The sequence below is a fragment of the Marmota marmota genome, unplaced genomic scaffold (assembly GCF_001458135.2).
Source record: "Marmota marmota marmota unplaced genomic scaffold, marMar, whole genome shotgun sequence".
NCBI classification, from domain to species: domain Eukaryota; kingdom Metazoa; phylum Chordata; class Mammalia; order Rodentia; family Sciuridae; genus Marmota; species Marmota marmota.
This window is the reverse complement of record NW_026000037.1, coordinates 29,950,621-29,967,674: the sequence shown is the minus strand read 5'-3', so window position 1 is coordinate 29,967,674 and position 17,054 is coordinate 29,950,621. Positions and strand designations below refer to the sequence as shown.

The 17,054-nt window shown below is 32.0% G+C and overlaps 1 protein-coding gene across 1 annotated transcript in view; it reads left to right on the top strand.

Moving 5' to 3' along the window:
• Lrp1b (LDL receptor related protein 1B) overlaps positions 1 to 17,054 on the top strand; it is a 1,807,788-nt gene that overhangs the window by 1,593,459 nt on the left and 197,275 nt on the right. The window contains exons 61-63 of the mRNA XM_015479144.2: positions 5,285 to 5,473; positions 6,374 to 6,522; positions 12,191 to 12,284. Of these exons, the coding sequence (XP_015334630.1) occupies positions 5,285 to 5,473; positions 6,374 to 6,522; positions 12,191 to 12,284 (432 nt within the window). The remainder of the gene's footprint in view (positions 1 to 5,284; positions 5,474 to 6,373; positions 6,523 to 12,190; positions 12,285 to 17,054) is intronic.

Below are 17,054 nucleotides of genomic sequence, written 5' to 3'. Positions count from 1 at the left end.
GGGGGGGGCGGGGATATGCAACATAAAAAAATATAAGGAATTTTAATTGCAGCGAATCTTATTTTCCCGTCTTTGCTTCTTTTGCCCTGTTCCAGGTGCTGGAAGGCTGGTTGCTATGATTTACATCACCCAGGCTCTTTTCCCTTCTGGTCTTAAGTAGACTTTATTCTGTGGGATGCACTGGCAGAACATTAGGTGGTGGACAAAGGGGAAGTTTCAATGTTATTCCACCCCCTTTCCTTCCAGCCCAACCACAGTGATTTAGCAATGACTGAATTCGTCCACCAATGGCTACTCTTCTTGTTGAGTGACTTTTTTCTCTCAGCTACATTTTTTTCACCAGGTTCTGGCAAAAGATCTAGGAAAAATAATCTGTAATTGGTCCTTTAGATAGGACCATACCTCTATAAATAATTTCAATATTAAATTTTTCAATTATCATTTGAAGGTGTGTTTTCTGTTTATTGCTGGAACTGTGACTTGTTCAAAAGAGACTGAAGATATTCAAAACAAGGAGAAAAGGGCTGATGATATAAGATAGCCATAGAACCCTTGCCTGGCATGTGCAAAAAAGAAATAAACAAAAAAGAAAAACAACAAACAACAAACTCATAGGTAGAATGCTTGTTTAAAGGAGAAAAATTCAAATAGTTTTTGATTTTGAGAATATATGAACTTTTATTGGGGTAAGGGCATCAAGAATAAAAAAAATTGAAGTCTTAAAATATATTTTACAAAGTAGAAAAAAAATTAATGTTTAAATTGGTGGTCTTGTTAATTTTAAAGTCTTGGGAGATTAATCTTTCATTGTCAATTTTATATCAAAGTTCAGTTTGACCATAAAGTATCACAATTTGTTTAAGTATTTTCTTCCAAATACAATGTAACAACTCATAACAAATCAATTCTACACTCTATAGTTATTTCTTTATCTTTATTTCATCATAAAAATAATTATAGAATATAATGTTTGCATTCTGTAAATTATGTGTTTTACATTTGAAAGTATTGGAAAGTCTTTATAGACATTTTAAGTAATAAATTCCAGTAATCACTGGCCATAAATCATTATTTGGAAATATCACTTGGATCCTAAACATAAACCTTGGAAGAGAAATTGGAGAAAAAAATGGATATCACTAATAAAATGTCTAAGTACTAATCCACTGTGCAAATTCATGTCCCTTCTGTTGGTATCCCAGTTTTATGCCCTTCTATAACACAATGAAATTTCAACTCAACAAAAGATGAGACCTATGGTTCTTGTACACTTTTGCTCTATATTAGTGAAAATGTAAAATTAGAATGAGGTTATCCAGGAAGGTACTTATTTGGCATGATAAATACTATTCAAAGAAATGACTCATCAGGTGTATTCAGATAGGCTGTCTCTGGTTTAGAGGCAGCACTTCAGAAAAGAGCATGCTCTGGGTTACCCCCTCTTCTGTCTGTCACATTAACCATGAAGCCTTAGCAGGATGCCAGCCAACCTGACTAAAAGGGAGAAACTCCACAAGAGAATATTTCCTTGATGATGATGATGATGATGATGATGATGATATGATGATTTTGCCAAATATCAACTCCCTTCTTCTGACATATACAGTCTATGAGATGAAAATTAGGAAACTAGTGCTTGAGTAAAATGCTCGAAACAGTACAATAAATAATGCTGTTACATAGAGCAGAGGCATAACTACAGTAAGCAGCTTTAAAATAGGCTTTATATATATGATAAGTAGCTGTTAAACTACAGCTTTCCCAGCAGTTCTAATTTTCTTTTTTGCATGTGTCTACAGGATACCTGTAAATAAAAGTTTCCTTAAATTTACTCTTCACATTTTTCTTTTAATTAACTAAATAGAGTCTTACATGGGAATATCATTGTAATATTTTTTCTTAGAAATATAGGTATCATCATTTTGAGAAAACACTGATTACTTACTTATTCCCGTAAAATCAGCCACATCTCAGTGTTAGAGTTTATGCAGTATTCCTCTTGAACCATCACACTGCATGTTTGTCATCTCCACTTACTGTCATACTATGTTGTAATATATCTGTATTGCTGCTGTTATGTATTTCTATGTGTGACATATTGCTACACATAAGTACATGCATACATAGTAGATAAAGACATATATCACATGTATATATAAATGTGCGTAACGTAAAAATGAATAGACAACCAAAACCAATTATTTTGTTTTCTTTCTATTATTTCAGAATGAGAAAAGTTTCTTGTATGAAAATAAATGACATTTTAGCCCAGAACATATTTTTTTCAGTTAATCGCTATGTAGATTGTACTCTTCATATGTTGATAGAAAATTTTAAAAAAAGGAAAATACTTTTATTTATTTATACTTATCATTGAACAGTTAATATAAGTTGTTGTTTTTTTTTTTTTTTTTTAACAGAAACTTAAGCAGATAGTCAATTAACTCTTATTGAAGAGATTTAGGTCCTAAGGAGGAAATGAAACATACTGCTAAGTTATAAGCTAAATAGTTAAAAAAAAAAAAAAAGGTGGGGGGCGGCATTATGTGAAGATTTTCATTTGTTTTGGTTTCTTTTGTTTTGCCTGATTTCCATTGGTGTTGCTTGTGGTATTAAAAGAGCTTGGACAGATGGAGCCAGGGTGTGTCATATGTATGGGTCTAGGATTGTCTGTGTTGATATTTTTAGTTTTTCTCTAGGACAAATACTCTGGTGGTTGTGTTTGATGTTGTTCAGGAAGTAAGCATGTTTACCAAATGAGCAGACCTGGAATGGGATTCCAAAGCTGCTAGTATCAGTTCTGTTCTTCTCTGCCAACATCAAACAAGGAGTTGAAACAAACAGATGGTCCCTTTGGGCAAATAGACTAATTTTCCTCACTTTAACCTGACTTTTTATACGTACTTGGTACATTCATCTATGTACTATTTTTCTGAAGTAAGAATTAACTTTTCTGATTTCCTTTAAGTTATCATTTTTTCATAACACGAGTTTCTGATGGGTGGAGGGTTTTTACGTACATAAATTGTCCCATGTCTAGAAAAAATAACAATGCAATTGCAACCAAGACACTAAATAAACTGTGTTTAATAGGTTGTTTATGTAATTTTCCCATTACTTTATGTAGTCTACTTAGTTGGGTTTCTTCAGCTAGGATGGTGAAGGGATTAAAACTAGCAGCCAGAGATACTGTCTTAGATTCAAATGCCACTACCTTCATTTACTAATGTTTTCGACTCACCTTTATTAGGTTTTCCAAATTTTAGTTTTCTCAACTACAAAGAGAAGTCCACTATCTTACAGTAAGTAGAGTTTTGGGAAATACTAAATGAATTAAGGCACATAAAGTCAATATCCTTGTGCAGAATTCTCAGCCTCAAAACTATTGATATTTGCACCTGATAATACTTTTTATATGATACAAGAACCTCCAAACACTTGGAGAGGCACTGGCCTAGTTCTGAAGCCTGTGCTTAATAAATATCAGCTACAGTTATTGCTGAATAGTTGCAAAGACTGTGCTATTTTTGAAATGCTAATTGGCAAATTCTTAGAATGATTTTACATTTTTCACAGAAATTAATTGAATCTCTCAAGGACTGAGTTTAAAAAGAAATGATTGATTTTTGTGCCCATATTTAATGATGAAATTACTTCCTTTGCATCTAAAGATATACAAATTCAGTATGTTTCAGCACCTCATAATTTTTTACAATTTTTTCCCCAGTTTCCCAACATACATATAAGGGTTAAAAACTCATAATGATCACCCATCCCCATGATCCACCCAATTGTTAATTTTTTTTGTGGCATTTATTTTTATATCTAGAATAAAAAAGAGAGGGAAATAATTTGTATCAATAGCTTAAAAATGATTCATAATGGTAAACTATTCCTTTCATTCTATCCAACTCCACTTATCATTTTAGTGTTTGCTCCATGTTAATAAGAGTACACAAATGAGTAAGTGTGTACATCTGGATGTTTATGTCAAATTCAAAACGTATCAAGTGTGCACATCTGAATATTTTAAGTTTTTCTTTCATCATATGCATATTATCTAGTCTGGGGTATATTTCTGGCTAGATGTTAAGAACTGTCAATAAAATAATTCACCACCTATTTAAAGGTTTACCATTTAATTCATTGTATGTCTACTTTATCTGAATTATAGTGAATTATCTGATCACATTTGACATAATAAACATAACAAATCAATAGATTTAAAATAAATTTCCTCAGCATTTTGAAAATAAGGCTGCAAATCCCTAAAATCAGCAAATTCAGTTGGAACTGAGCAGTCAAATCTAAACATTCCTTCTCAATTATCAAAATCTACATAATAAAAAAGTACATATTACTGGAGTCATAGATTATCTTTCATTAAAACACTTAGAAATATTAAAAAGTAAATTTGAAAATACAGAAAAAGGTATTATAATGTTTTTATATATTGGAGAATTTCTATCTTCTGAATTCTATTATTTCTTAGTTTTGAGAAACTGGAAGCACAAAGTAAATTATAAAACTATGTAAAATCATTTAACCCCAAAACATGAAACAGGGTTTATTACATCTTATTTGCCTGATAGGACCCTGTAATCTCTTGAAGGAAATATAAATCACTTTTGTGATGTTCAATTCGTTGTTCATGCCTATAATGAGGGCATAATTATAATTTTTAACCTGTAACTAAAGAGTTTACAACTCTTAAATCTGTGTAATGTTTTGTTATCTGCCACACTTCTACCCTTAGCTCACCTTGCAGGTAAAAAAAAAAAAAAAAGCTCATAAAACCTCAATGACTTAAATGATTTATAGTAGTTTCATAGTAGTCAATTTCTAGGTAGCAGACACATTTCATCCTTGATATTTAATTTAATAATTTTAAATGTAGAAGAGAATTGGTCAATGACCTTTAGATTTTAGGATTAGGATTTTATTTAAGAACAACTGGAGATATATATATTCTCCCAATTTTGAATTTTAAAATGTTGGATGCTCTTTGTTTCTGGTGAAGCAGCCTTCCACTAATGGTGAGCAGGTTTATTTTTATTTTCTTCCCAGAGGTTGAACAAAGCTAAATCTGAGCAAAGTGAACTCCTGAGCCCTTTCTTGCATTCTCTTAACCAGTAATAAAGAACCTTGCAGACCTGACAGGTTGTCACAGCAATTATTCACATGAAGTTCTGTAGCAGTTGTATCTGTCAGCCCATGTAGTATTGAATATTTTAACTGGCAGTCTTCCAAGACTGAACATTAATCTTACCATCTCCTATTACAGTCCCTAATCAAGATATTCCAGGGGTGATTGCACTAACATTGTTTGAAGACTACATCTACTGGACTGATGGGAAAACCAAGTCACTCAGCCGTGCCCATAAAACCTCGGGAGCAGACAGACTCTCACTGATTAACTCATGGCATGCCATCACAGATATCCAGGTGTATCATTCTTATAGACAACCTGATGGTAATTATTCTTTCCATGATTTCCATAAATGCATCAACATCTTTCAGTAACATTCCATTTTTTATTCTTTCAAGGTTAAGTGTAATTTTGTTTTGAGAAAGATGACCAGATTATACATTTTAGTGTTATTTTATATGATGAATTCAGCTGATATCAAGTACTGCTATTAAGGGATATGATTAGAAGCTCAATAATAGCACAAAGAATTATTGGTTTGTTCAAAACATATTAAGCTGAAATGGCAATAACACATAGTCAGAAAAGTGAAAATTACATACTTGAAATAATTTGTTTACAACATATTTATAGGATTTGTAATTTCTAGAATGTTGGATAGAAGGAAATGTATATATACATGTATATACTTATAATATATACATACATATATAATTATATATATATATACATATGTATAATTATAAGAACGCTAAGGTTCTAAAAATGACAAATCAATTTTACTCAAGAGTATTTCCAATAGAAATTGTATCAGATCTTGTGGGAAAAGTTTTGATAATTTTATTGACAATACATATCTGGACTAGAAAGCAAAGTTCCTATACTATTGGTTATAAAGCATTGTTTCACTGTTTTATTTTACATTTGTATTTTTAAACATGTATGTCTTCATCCACAGTGCTAATGGTATCTATTTAATGAAAAATTTGTTTGCTACTAATATGCTTGTTTTTATAGAAAGAATCTTTAAATGTATTTAATATGAAATTAATATTATTGGACAATGAGTAGCATTTATAATAAACATATTCATAATATTGATGAGTTCTTGCTTACAAAGATTTATTTAAATTTAAGTTATGGAGATTAAAAGTCTTATCTTTATTCCCATGTTATACAATTTGTCTTGATTATTTTATTTTGTTGTTTATTTCTCATTTGTAGTCTCAAAACATCTCTGCATGATAAACAATGGTGGTTGCAGTCATTTGTGCCTCCTAGCGCCTGGAAAGACTCACACCTGTGCATGTCCCACCAACTTTTATCTTGCAGCTGATAACAGGACTTGTCTATCCAATTGTACAGCTAGTCAGGTGAGTGGAGGTCTGGAAATCATCTCATGGGATGTATGGGCAAGTTATTATAAATGTTTTTGATGAGTTTGCTTATGTGCTTATACCATTTTTGTAGCGTTATTATTTTTTTGTGTTGTTGTCTAGAATGGAATGAATGTTCATTCTACACCTTGTAGAAATGATCACAGAGTAGAGAAAGAAACCATGTAATGCATATTTTCAAAATGGAACTACGGAAGCACTAGGACATGGAGGTCAAAAAGAACCAAACAAAAATAAAAACCATTCTTACACAGATCCATGCAGAATAATGCTCAAATCTTAAATGGACCTAGTAGAAGCATCAGATATTTCACATAATTTAAGAAGACAAGATGATTGAAGCACAGGGTAAACAAGGGTGTGTGGAGTTTAAATAAACAAATTTTATGAATCTACTCCACATCTCTCCCATTCCTCAGACATGGTGACATGGAAAAGATGAGTTAGATACAGAATAATTCTTCAGATTTTTAAAAATTAAAAATTATTAAAATGGTTCCCTTCTGAAACCTCTGTTTCATCTTTCAAACTTTAATTTTTTAAAAAATATTTTCCAGAAAAACTTATGTACATAATGGTAGTTGGATGAATTTAATTTTATTATTTTCAAATTGTAGACAATAGTCACAAATATTATTAAATGGCACTTTGCTACATTTGAATAACTATCTTGTTTGGGATAAAATTGTTAAATAAGCCTCAATTTGTTTTTGTTTTTGTTTTTTTTCATTAGTTTAGTCTTGTAATCTGATGCTTTGAATATGCTGTTTTTCCAATTACTAGTCATGGCTTCATGTCAAGAGCGTTAATTCTCTTAGAGTTTAAGTTCAAAATAGAGAAGCGAATGCTAACTCAGCCTGCTTCTCAGATTAGAACTGTATCACACATAAAAAGTGAAGGATATCTGGCTTTTCCGGGGGTCAGCATTTGTAGTGGCTAAGAGCACAGATTAAAGCCAAACTCATAGGGATCATAATCCTGACTGCTCTAAACTGGCTGGATCACCTGGGGTTGTTACCTAACTTTGTGGTACCTCAATTTTCTCATCTTTTCAATGGGATGATAATTGTATTAAGTCTGATATTTAACAGAATAACACAGACAAGGTAATTTATAAAGAACCAAAATTTCTGTCACAATTTTGGAGGCTTTCAATTTCAAGATGGAAGGGCTGCATCTAGTGAAAGCAAGTGGGAGTGGGCAGCAGGAGGGAATGGCAAGAGGACACATGTGAGACTGCTTGCTTTAAAACCAAGCTACTCCCTGGAAAACTAACCCATTCCCCAGACAGATAAACACATAATCTATTCATAAGATTGAAGCCGTGTGATCTTATGTAATGTTTTAAAGGTCCTGCCTCCCCATATTATAAAATGACAAATTTCAATATGAGTTTTGGAGGCGACATTGAAACAATAGCAATAATATGTTCAGTCCCTTGTTATAAAGATTAAATGGGAAAGGTTCCTGGTACATAATGATTGTTGTTATACAACTTGCCCTCTACAGCAACTGGAATACCCTGAGAAGAATATGGGTGCAATCGGTGTGGCCTGCTGTCAGGAGGTTCTGATGTCTAGCTCAATGCAGAGGTCACAGGCTTCTTTCTTCATACTGTGTTGTTCTACTTATAACTCCCTGAGTATTTTCTTTAAAAAAAAAATACATCCTTTTAAAGAACTGAAAATTAAAGTCACTATGAGGTATAGCATCCGTAAACTAATTAAGCGCAAAATCATAACACTTTAATTTTAAAATATAAGTCTCATTAATGTTATTTAGTTTAGCGGATTTTTAACTTCCAGATTATTCTGAAACAATCTTTGGTCCCTTTCTCTGGTGAGATCTCTGAGTCAGTCTGTTGAGGCCCATCCCTGAGGCTCCATGATTTGTGCTGACTTGGGAGATGCCCCCTGTAGCCACAATGTACTATGGTAAGCCATAATGGCCAACTGAAAATAGAGTAGACTAGAAGATATTTTGAAACACAGTTGAGCATCTCCAACAGAAAGATACAGGTACTAAGGCATTGGCCTTACCACAAATGTAAAATGAAAAAAACTTTTCAAAATATTTTGAAAAAACTATAATTATATTTATCCAAGGCCCAGAACATCTGATCAGTCAGTTAAATGAAAACCTCAGGAAACTCCAAAATATTATTCATATAAAAAATTACACTAAATATTTATAATTTTCAAGTACCTTCATTAGTGTTAATAATGAGTATAAAAATATAGCAAGACAGAACAAATAAAAAATGTGGAACAAATAATTCTGTTTATAGCCATACTTCTTTAAAAAATGTTATCATTTCATTTTTTTTTCTTTAAGAAAAAAATACTACTAATACAATCCATTGGAGATAACCCATTAGTAGTTATCTCTGCAAGTGTTTGCTTTATGTACATATTTACCTCTGATTCCTTTCTGAGCAGATGAGGAAAAACAAAAAGCTATGCTTTTTAACTTCTCAGCGAACAACCAATTTATAGAAGCACAACTTTTAGAGAGGTAGATATTTAAATAAAGTGAATCTAGATATTTCAGAATCATACCATTAAATACTTTGATGAAAAATTGTTGTTTTAAATGTATTGTTACTAAGGATTGTTTTATCATCTTACGATTGCTTCCAATGATCTGTTCCTAACTACTATAGAGTTTTAGAAAAACAGGCAAATCACACCAATAATTTTCTTAAAATTAAAAACATAATCTGAGAATCTGGTAAAAACAAAATTAAATCCAATTCTTATAACACTGGTGATTATAGGCATTTTATTTAAATAATTTTAATCAGAAACAGTCAATTTTAGAATGACTTTACTTATCTTTTATGTGGAGATCCTTCATGTTTCAACTGTACCTCACCATAGGTAGATTTGTATTTTTATCCTCATACTAAGACATATATATTTGTAGTCTCTTTATGGCTCTTTTTTTGTGGGTAGTAATTACAGTTTAAAATTTATTTTACTAAGATATTAGTCTTAGAGAACATTTACCATGAAGAATGTTTTGTATTTAGCATTAGTCTTTTTAAAGTTACTATATTTAAGTATGAAAAAGTGAACCCCAGACACAAAATAGAAGAAGTCTTTTTCAGACAATAAAATGTTGATTAGTATGAATAGTTAGCATAAGTATATTTTACCCTGGCTTCTCTTAACTCAAAAAACCATTTTATGTACTTATTAAAAATGAAATGGGGAGCAATAATCATGTCATCTATAATTCTAATAGTTGGCATTTGTTTAACTCAGGCATATTTAATAAATTTTAAAATGACCTAGTTTAGATATTTTTCCAATCGTGATTGGGAATGCTTTAAAGATGATGCACAGGAGACTTGAAATCCGCTTACTAATGTGCTTTGATATACTGTAATGACTGGAAATATTTAATGTTCAGGGCAATTGCTTTCAGATTCAGCCTCATATCCCCAGACAGTCACTATCTATAAAGGTAATTTTTTCCCTCTGGTAATTTATGAAAAACCACAACAGACATGACCACAGGCTAAGCAAATATGAGAAAATCAGTTGAATAGTCAGATCTCCCCTTGGATTCATTGTGCTCTATTTCTTCCACCTTGCTACTGGAAGAAAAATCCACTCTTATGTTTAATGTAATTGTATCCTGAATCACTTCCTTGCCGTCCAGACTGTTACAGCAAAAGCTAACATCAAATTCTCTCTCACTTGAAGAAAATAGCAGTATTTTAAATGAACAAACTCTTGGATTGCTAATCCATTTTTATTACTAATAATGGAACCAAGGTTACAGTTTTCTATTGCAAATTTTTGTTCTATATAACATGCTAAGATAAATGCCAGCTCTTCACTTGTGTGGGAATTATAGCATAAACACTTCAAAAAGAAAATTAATAACTTTTAGAAAATTATCAAACTAATGTTTTCAGTGCCAGATGAATATTATAATGCATGCTTTTCACTGAATTTTTATTGAAATGAAGAAGGGGAATCACTTAATGATACAAGAATAAATTGACTAAAATTAATTTAGTGCTTGGTTTTAACAATTTTAAATGAGTTGTTTAATTATAACTACTTCACATACATGATTGTCTGTATAGAAGTATGATTATCTTTAGATTTTCCTGCTTGAATGTTGCTAAGAAAGAAATTGATTTTTGGTCAGAGATCACTAAGGAATAAATTGGATTTTTTTTTTTTTTTTACTATATACAATTGGCCACTAGTGAATTTGATAGGAATGGTAGTATTTTACATTGGCTCAGTGAATGAATTTGGGTTCAGATGGCCTTCTTTATGAAAATAGTATGCAACTTTTGATGCAAACACAGCTTCTGCCCCAGAGGAAATGAGATAGCTTATTCTGAGTCAAATGTGAATGACAAAGGCCCAGGAACATGTTTCATGTTACCCTGAATAAAATGCTCCACTGTGAAAGTCATTACATGAACTGTTACAGTCAGTGAATAAAAGAAAGTCACAAATCAAACAGATGCATTTACCAAATATGTTGGTGGGAGACATTGGGTAGGTAGGCTCCAGCAGAGCTGAGAGTTCTTCTGTAGGTCACAGGAGGTTATCTTACAGCATTCTTAGCTTTAGAATTCTTAATAGTTCAGGTCTGTTAAACTTAACAATACTACCAAGCTTTTATTCTTCCCTCCCCACCCTTATTATGTGGAAAGGAGAATGAAGGGAACGGAGGGGAATGGGAATAGGAAAGACAGTAGAATAAATCAGACATAACTTTCCTATGTTCATATATGAACACACCACCAGTGAAACTCCACATCAGGTACAACTGCAAGGATGGGATCCTAATTAGAATAAGTTATAAATACATGTATGTGTAATATGTCAAAATACACTGTACTGTCATTTACATCTAAAAAGAACCAAAAAAAATATTTTAAAAGAAAAAAGCATACACAGAGGCTTTTACGTAATAGTTGGGAGGATGTTATGTCAGACACAGAAAGTTATTTAAAAGCTGAAAATAACTATCAATCTCTACTGTCTTAAAGAAGTATTCTTAATATTTATGTGGAGCAAATACCATTATGAGTAAAGGCCGTATTTCTATGTTCAGGAACTTTCCTGGAACCACAGCACAACAGAGTTGGAAAGGTACCTCCAGATAATCCTCAGCTCCTTCTTCAGAGGCTAAAGAACACAGGAACAGAAGATGTTAACAGAATTACCCAAATTTTTAATGAAACACAATTCAATTAAAGTAATTCAGATTAACTAAATTAATTCCATGTGCTGTCTCTTCCTGATATTCCTGATCCTTTTTGCCCTATTTGGTGTTTGGCAAATTTTCTGTAAAGGTCTAGTTAGTAAATATTTTAGGTTGTGGGGCCACAGGATCTCTTTAGCATCTGCTCAACTGGGCTGTTGTGGAACACAGTGAGTGAAGTGTCTGTGTGCAGAGTCTGAATGGGTTTTCTTGAGCAATGTACTTTCCTGGCAGATCATTTTGCTATTTGTTGAACATTTATTTACTATTGCAGAAAGTTCTCTGACTACCAACATTCACATCTGCAGCAAGAGGGTGGGTAGACTAGGCGTACTGCACTCATGAGATACCCTTAATAGACACATTGGATTCTTCAGCATTCTTCTTCATTTTTTTTTTTTTTAAGTTTCGTTGCAAAACTGATAAATGCATTCCATTCTGGTGGAAATGTGACACTGTGGACGACTGTGGTGATGGATCTGATGAACCTGATGACTGTCGTGAGTATATTGACAAATGTTTGAATTTAGAATTCAGAGTTCCTTTTACACACACACCTGGAGAATTGAAAGTATATTTTAAGTATTTTCTAATCGGTTCTTAAAATTGAAATAAAACAGTTTTATATGACAATCTTTTAGATATAACAAAAAAGTTGTAATGTTTTGGTGTGATTCTAATAACTGTCACATTTAGAATGTTAGAATGACATCGTCAACAATTTGTATCTTTTTTTTTTCTTTTGCCTAAATCTGGTTATTTGTTTAAAATTTGCATTGTTTCATGTAGCAATTGATCTTTAACTTAATATGTTCCCAGTTTGGAAGCAAAAATGGGAATTTTTTTTTTTTTAGAATGTTTTACAGTGAATGAAACTTTCCTTTTTAGGGATAGAATGGGATCCTAATTAGAATTTTTTTAACTTTTTGCTCAGTATTAAAATCCTAAAAATACTTGAAAGTCAGATTTTGTTTGCTGTTAGGCAATTTATTAAATTGCTGTAAAGTAACTACCAATTATGTCTTCAGGGCATGGTTAGATTCTACTGTTTTAGCCATCCTAGATAACTTAGGTGGGAATGGACAATCAGCAGACTTTTCCTTAATAGCCTTTTGCAGTTTACTCCATAGGTCACTCCAATATTGTCCTGTCAAGTTGAAGATGCTGGTAGTCAATCCTGATAATTCCCTCAATATCCCAATGGATGGTTGCCTTGATTTGGCCTTGACAATTGAGTTCAAGATCCTAGGATTGTATGGAAGAAAGAGAGTGTTCTGGCATAGCACTGCTACTTTCAGCTGTAGAACTTTTTCCACTGCCTAATTATAGAGCTGTTTCAAATTTAAGTTTTCTAGAAAATTACTTGCATAAGCCATGTTCCACTACTGGTCACTACCAAGTCTATCACACAATGGAAATTTTTTCACATAGTTCATTTCTATTTTTGAAAGCAATATTTAATCAACTCAATGAGAAGGAAAATAAGTTATAAAAGTCTACTGTAATCTTTCTGTTTTTGAATGATTCACAGCTCTCTATTTTTTAAAAAAATAGTTTTTATTTTCACTCTAATTGACAACCTATACAGAATATTATTTGTATAAAACAGGTTAAAAAAAAACATGCCTGCATTATTCTTTCTTTAAAAAAATTACTGAATTAAAGAGACTATCAAAGGAATTGGAAAACATTTTGGTTTATAAAGAAAGTTATTTTGTTCTCCACAATAAACTTCCCTATGTATAGAAAAGAATGTAAATACAACTTACTGTGGTTTATAGAAATTCCAAGAATAAGCATGTTTATTTAGGCATTGTATTAACATGACAACCTTCACTGCCAAGGTGCATTATTTTCTAAGAATATATCACTGTAATGACCCGAAACAAAGCCAATAGCATGCAATTGTCTTTCTTTAAAATGTTTGCAATTCCTAAACTATAGACGTTGACTGAAATTTCATACTGGAGCCATATTGATACAAAAATTTACTTTTTAATTCAGTGTTTGTTTAAAAAGAGAGAATAATGCAGGCATAATTTTAACTAGAGATTTAATATAATGAGTTTCTAGCATTTACGCACTTTTAGAATATATGATAATCAAATACTTTAATGTCTTTTGGCAGAGGGGTACAGACATTTGTAACTGAAATCTTCTATGTATGATCCTTATGCCAATTAAGCACTGATATTTACATGCTTTATTTTTTAGTTGATAAGTAAAAATTGTCCATATTTATTTTATTTGATGTGTTTTTATATGTGTGTATATTGTAGAATGGCTAAATCAAGTCATTAAACATGTGTATTACCTTACATAGCTCACTGCATCCTGCTCAGGGAGGGAAATAAGTAATCATGCAGAGGTGTGGGCCAGCTGAAAATAAAAGTCTGAAGAAGTAGTATTGTATTAAGAAATAAAAACAAAGAACTCAAAATAGTTTAAGTGGGGGCTTGATGGATGGAAAAGACCTGATGGGTCTGATTCTTAACAAAGAGAGAAAGCCCACCAACCTTTATTTTATAGGGAAACACATCAGAGAAATTCCAATGGAAGGGTTCTTTAAGATAAACAAGAGGAAAGAAGCTTTGGGAAATTGGCCTGGTGGGGGCCTTATCACTTAAGGTAGTAATTCTTCCTCCTCCAGGCAGCTGGCACCTCAGGGCTACGAGGGTGCACTGGTATTTCTTTCACCCAAGGTTAGCAGGCATCTAAATTCAAAGTGATTGAACTCATAAATTCTATGCCAGGCATGGAATAGATCCCACTAACAATGGCCACCTGCAAATGGGCATGCCTTTCTACACCTGCACATGGAAAGATTCCCACATGTGGCAGTCAAGCTGTCCAAGGCTATGGAGTTCAGAGCAGTAATTTATTTGTAGCTCCTGACACATAGCTACCATTTTTTTTTTCTGTTATGTTAACATGGGAAATCTATTATTAATATTTTTCAAGCATATAGTATATTGTTAGTAACCATAGTCATTATGATGTACAATGTCTCTTAATGTTATTCCTCCTGACTTTTCCTTTTTGACTAATATCTCCCCAATCCTCCAAATTCCCAGCTCAGTTAATGATCATTTTACTCTGTTAGATTTTTTTTTCAGATTCCTCACATAAATGAGATCATATAATGTTTGTATTTCTGTTCCTTGTTTTTATTTCACTTAATATTATGTTCTCCAGATTTATGCAAGTTGTGACACAGGAAAAAAATTCATTCCTTATCAAGGTCAAATACTATTCTATTGCTTTTATATGCCATATTTTCTTTATCCATTTAAATACTGATGGAACCTTTATTGATTCCATGATATTGCTGCCATGAATAATGCTTCAATGAATATTGGAATTCAGATATGTTTTTCATATCCTGATTTCATTATTTTTCTTTGGATATGTATACACGGTAGTGAAATTGCTGAATCATATGGTAGTTTATTTATTTATTTTTTTTAAATATCGCCCATTCTAATATATGTGAGGTGATGTTTTTATTTTTATTTTTTGGAGGAATGGTGATATTGAAACTTTCGTCTATTTTATTCTTTTCTATTTAAAATTGTTTAAGCCCATAGAGCATTTTTTGAGTCCGTAATTCGTTTTTCATATTGAGTCACTTTTCTCATATTTGGGATAGTAACCCCTTTTTCAGATATTTATTTTTGGATCATTTCTCCCATACCATAGACCGTCTACTCTTCTAGTTTTTTCCTTTGTCGTGCAGAACCATTTTACTTTGATGAAACCTCTTGTGTATATTTTGCTTTTGTTGCCCATGCTTTTGGCATTAAATTTGAAAAAAAAATTGTCTAGTCCAATGTCATGAAGATTTTCCCCTATGTTTTCTCCTAACCATCCTTCACATTTTATTGATGGCATTATCTCTGTGGTCTTCAGCAAATAATTTTGACTTATAGTTGATGGTTCAACATCTTTGAACATCTATTGGCATAACACTTTGAGAGCCACGGTGAAGTGAAGTGAAAAATGGCATATATGAATCTGTGGAGTATTTATATTTCATTTTTTGAGTAGCTGCATCATCAAACTATGTAGATGTTAAGAGTCCCTGATAATACCTATAACTTCACCTGAGAAGACACTAAAGCTTAATCTGAGAGTCACGCACTTGCAAATTTACATAATGATATTTATATAATGTAGTTAAGAGTGATGCATCAAGAATTCTCAGGCATCATAAGTTTGTAATTACATTCCCTATGATACTCTAGTACAGAAAGCATCATTCCACTGAGAAATATGAGGGTCAGATGGGCTTCTCAGTTTTTTCTCAGCTGTTCATTTCATAGTTACAACCCCCTTGATGAGAAGGTTGTTTTGACAATAAATAAATATTAAAGAAAATTTTATATGAAGTAACAGCAAATTTAGAAATGCATATTTTCAAACTATGAAAACACAAAATATCAAACAGCTTAAACATTTAGAGTGATTAGTTAACACGTTTTACAGATTGGAATCAAATAACTTTCAATTCTTTAGAACTCTCTTCTTTGGAAGGAAAGCACATATTTTCAGTTGTTTTTTAAAATGTTTAAATTCTTAGTCAATGCTCTAATTATAAAAGCATAGTTTATTTCCCAAAGAAATTTTAAAATGTCATTTATTAGTTTTAATTCACTGATTTGAACTAATAGAGTGTTATTAATGTCACAGTCAATGATCAGTAACAGACATTAGAATCATTAGTCAAAAAGTAAGTGTTTCATTGTAAATAACATTTTTTAGAAGACTTCAGAGACAGATCTATTCTGAGTTCTAGTTTGAATTTATAAGTTGTGCATCCTTGAGTGGACTATGAATATCCAGAAAATGCTGCTGTAATCATAGATGTGCCTCTTATGAAACCATCAACAGAGGAATGGATAAAGAAAATGTGGCATATATACACAAAGTAATTTTACTCAGCCCTAAAGAAGAATGAAATTATAGCATTTTCTTGTCAATGGATAGAAATGAACATCATGCTAATTGAAATAAGTTCAACTGAAAAAAGTCAAAGGTCAAATATTTTTTTCTCATATGTGGAGTTGGACCAAAATGAAGGGAAAGGGAGGGAAATCTCATAAAAATAGAAGGAAAATAAGTTGAGTAGAAGAATAGAATTGATGGGGAAAGAGGAAGGATGGGAAAGTAGTGTAATCATGGAATGGAATTGACCAAGTTATTCTATGCACATATAAAAATATATAATAGCAAATTTTGCCTTTATGTATATCTATAAAGCACTGATGTGT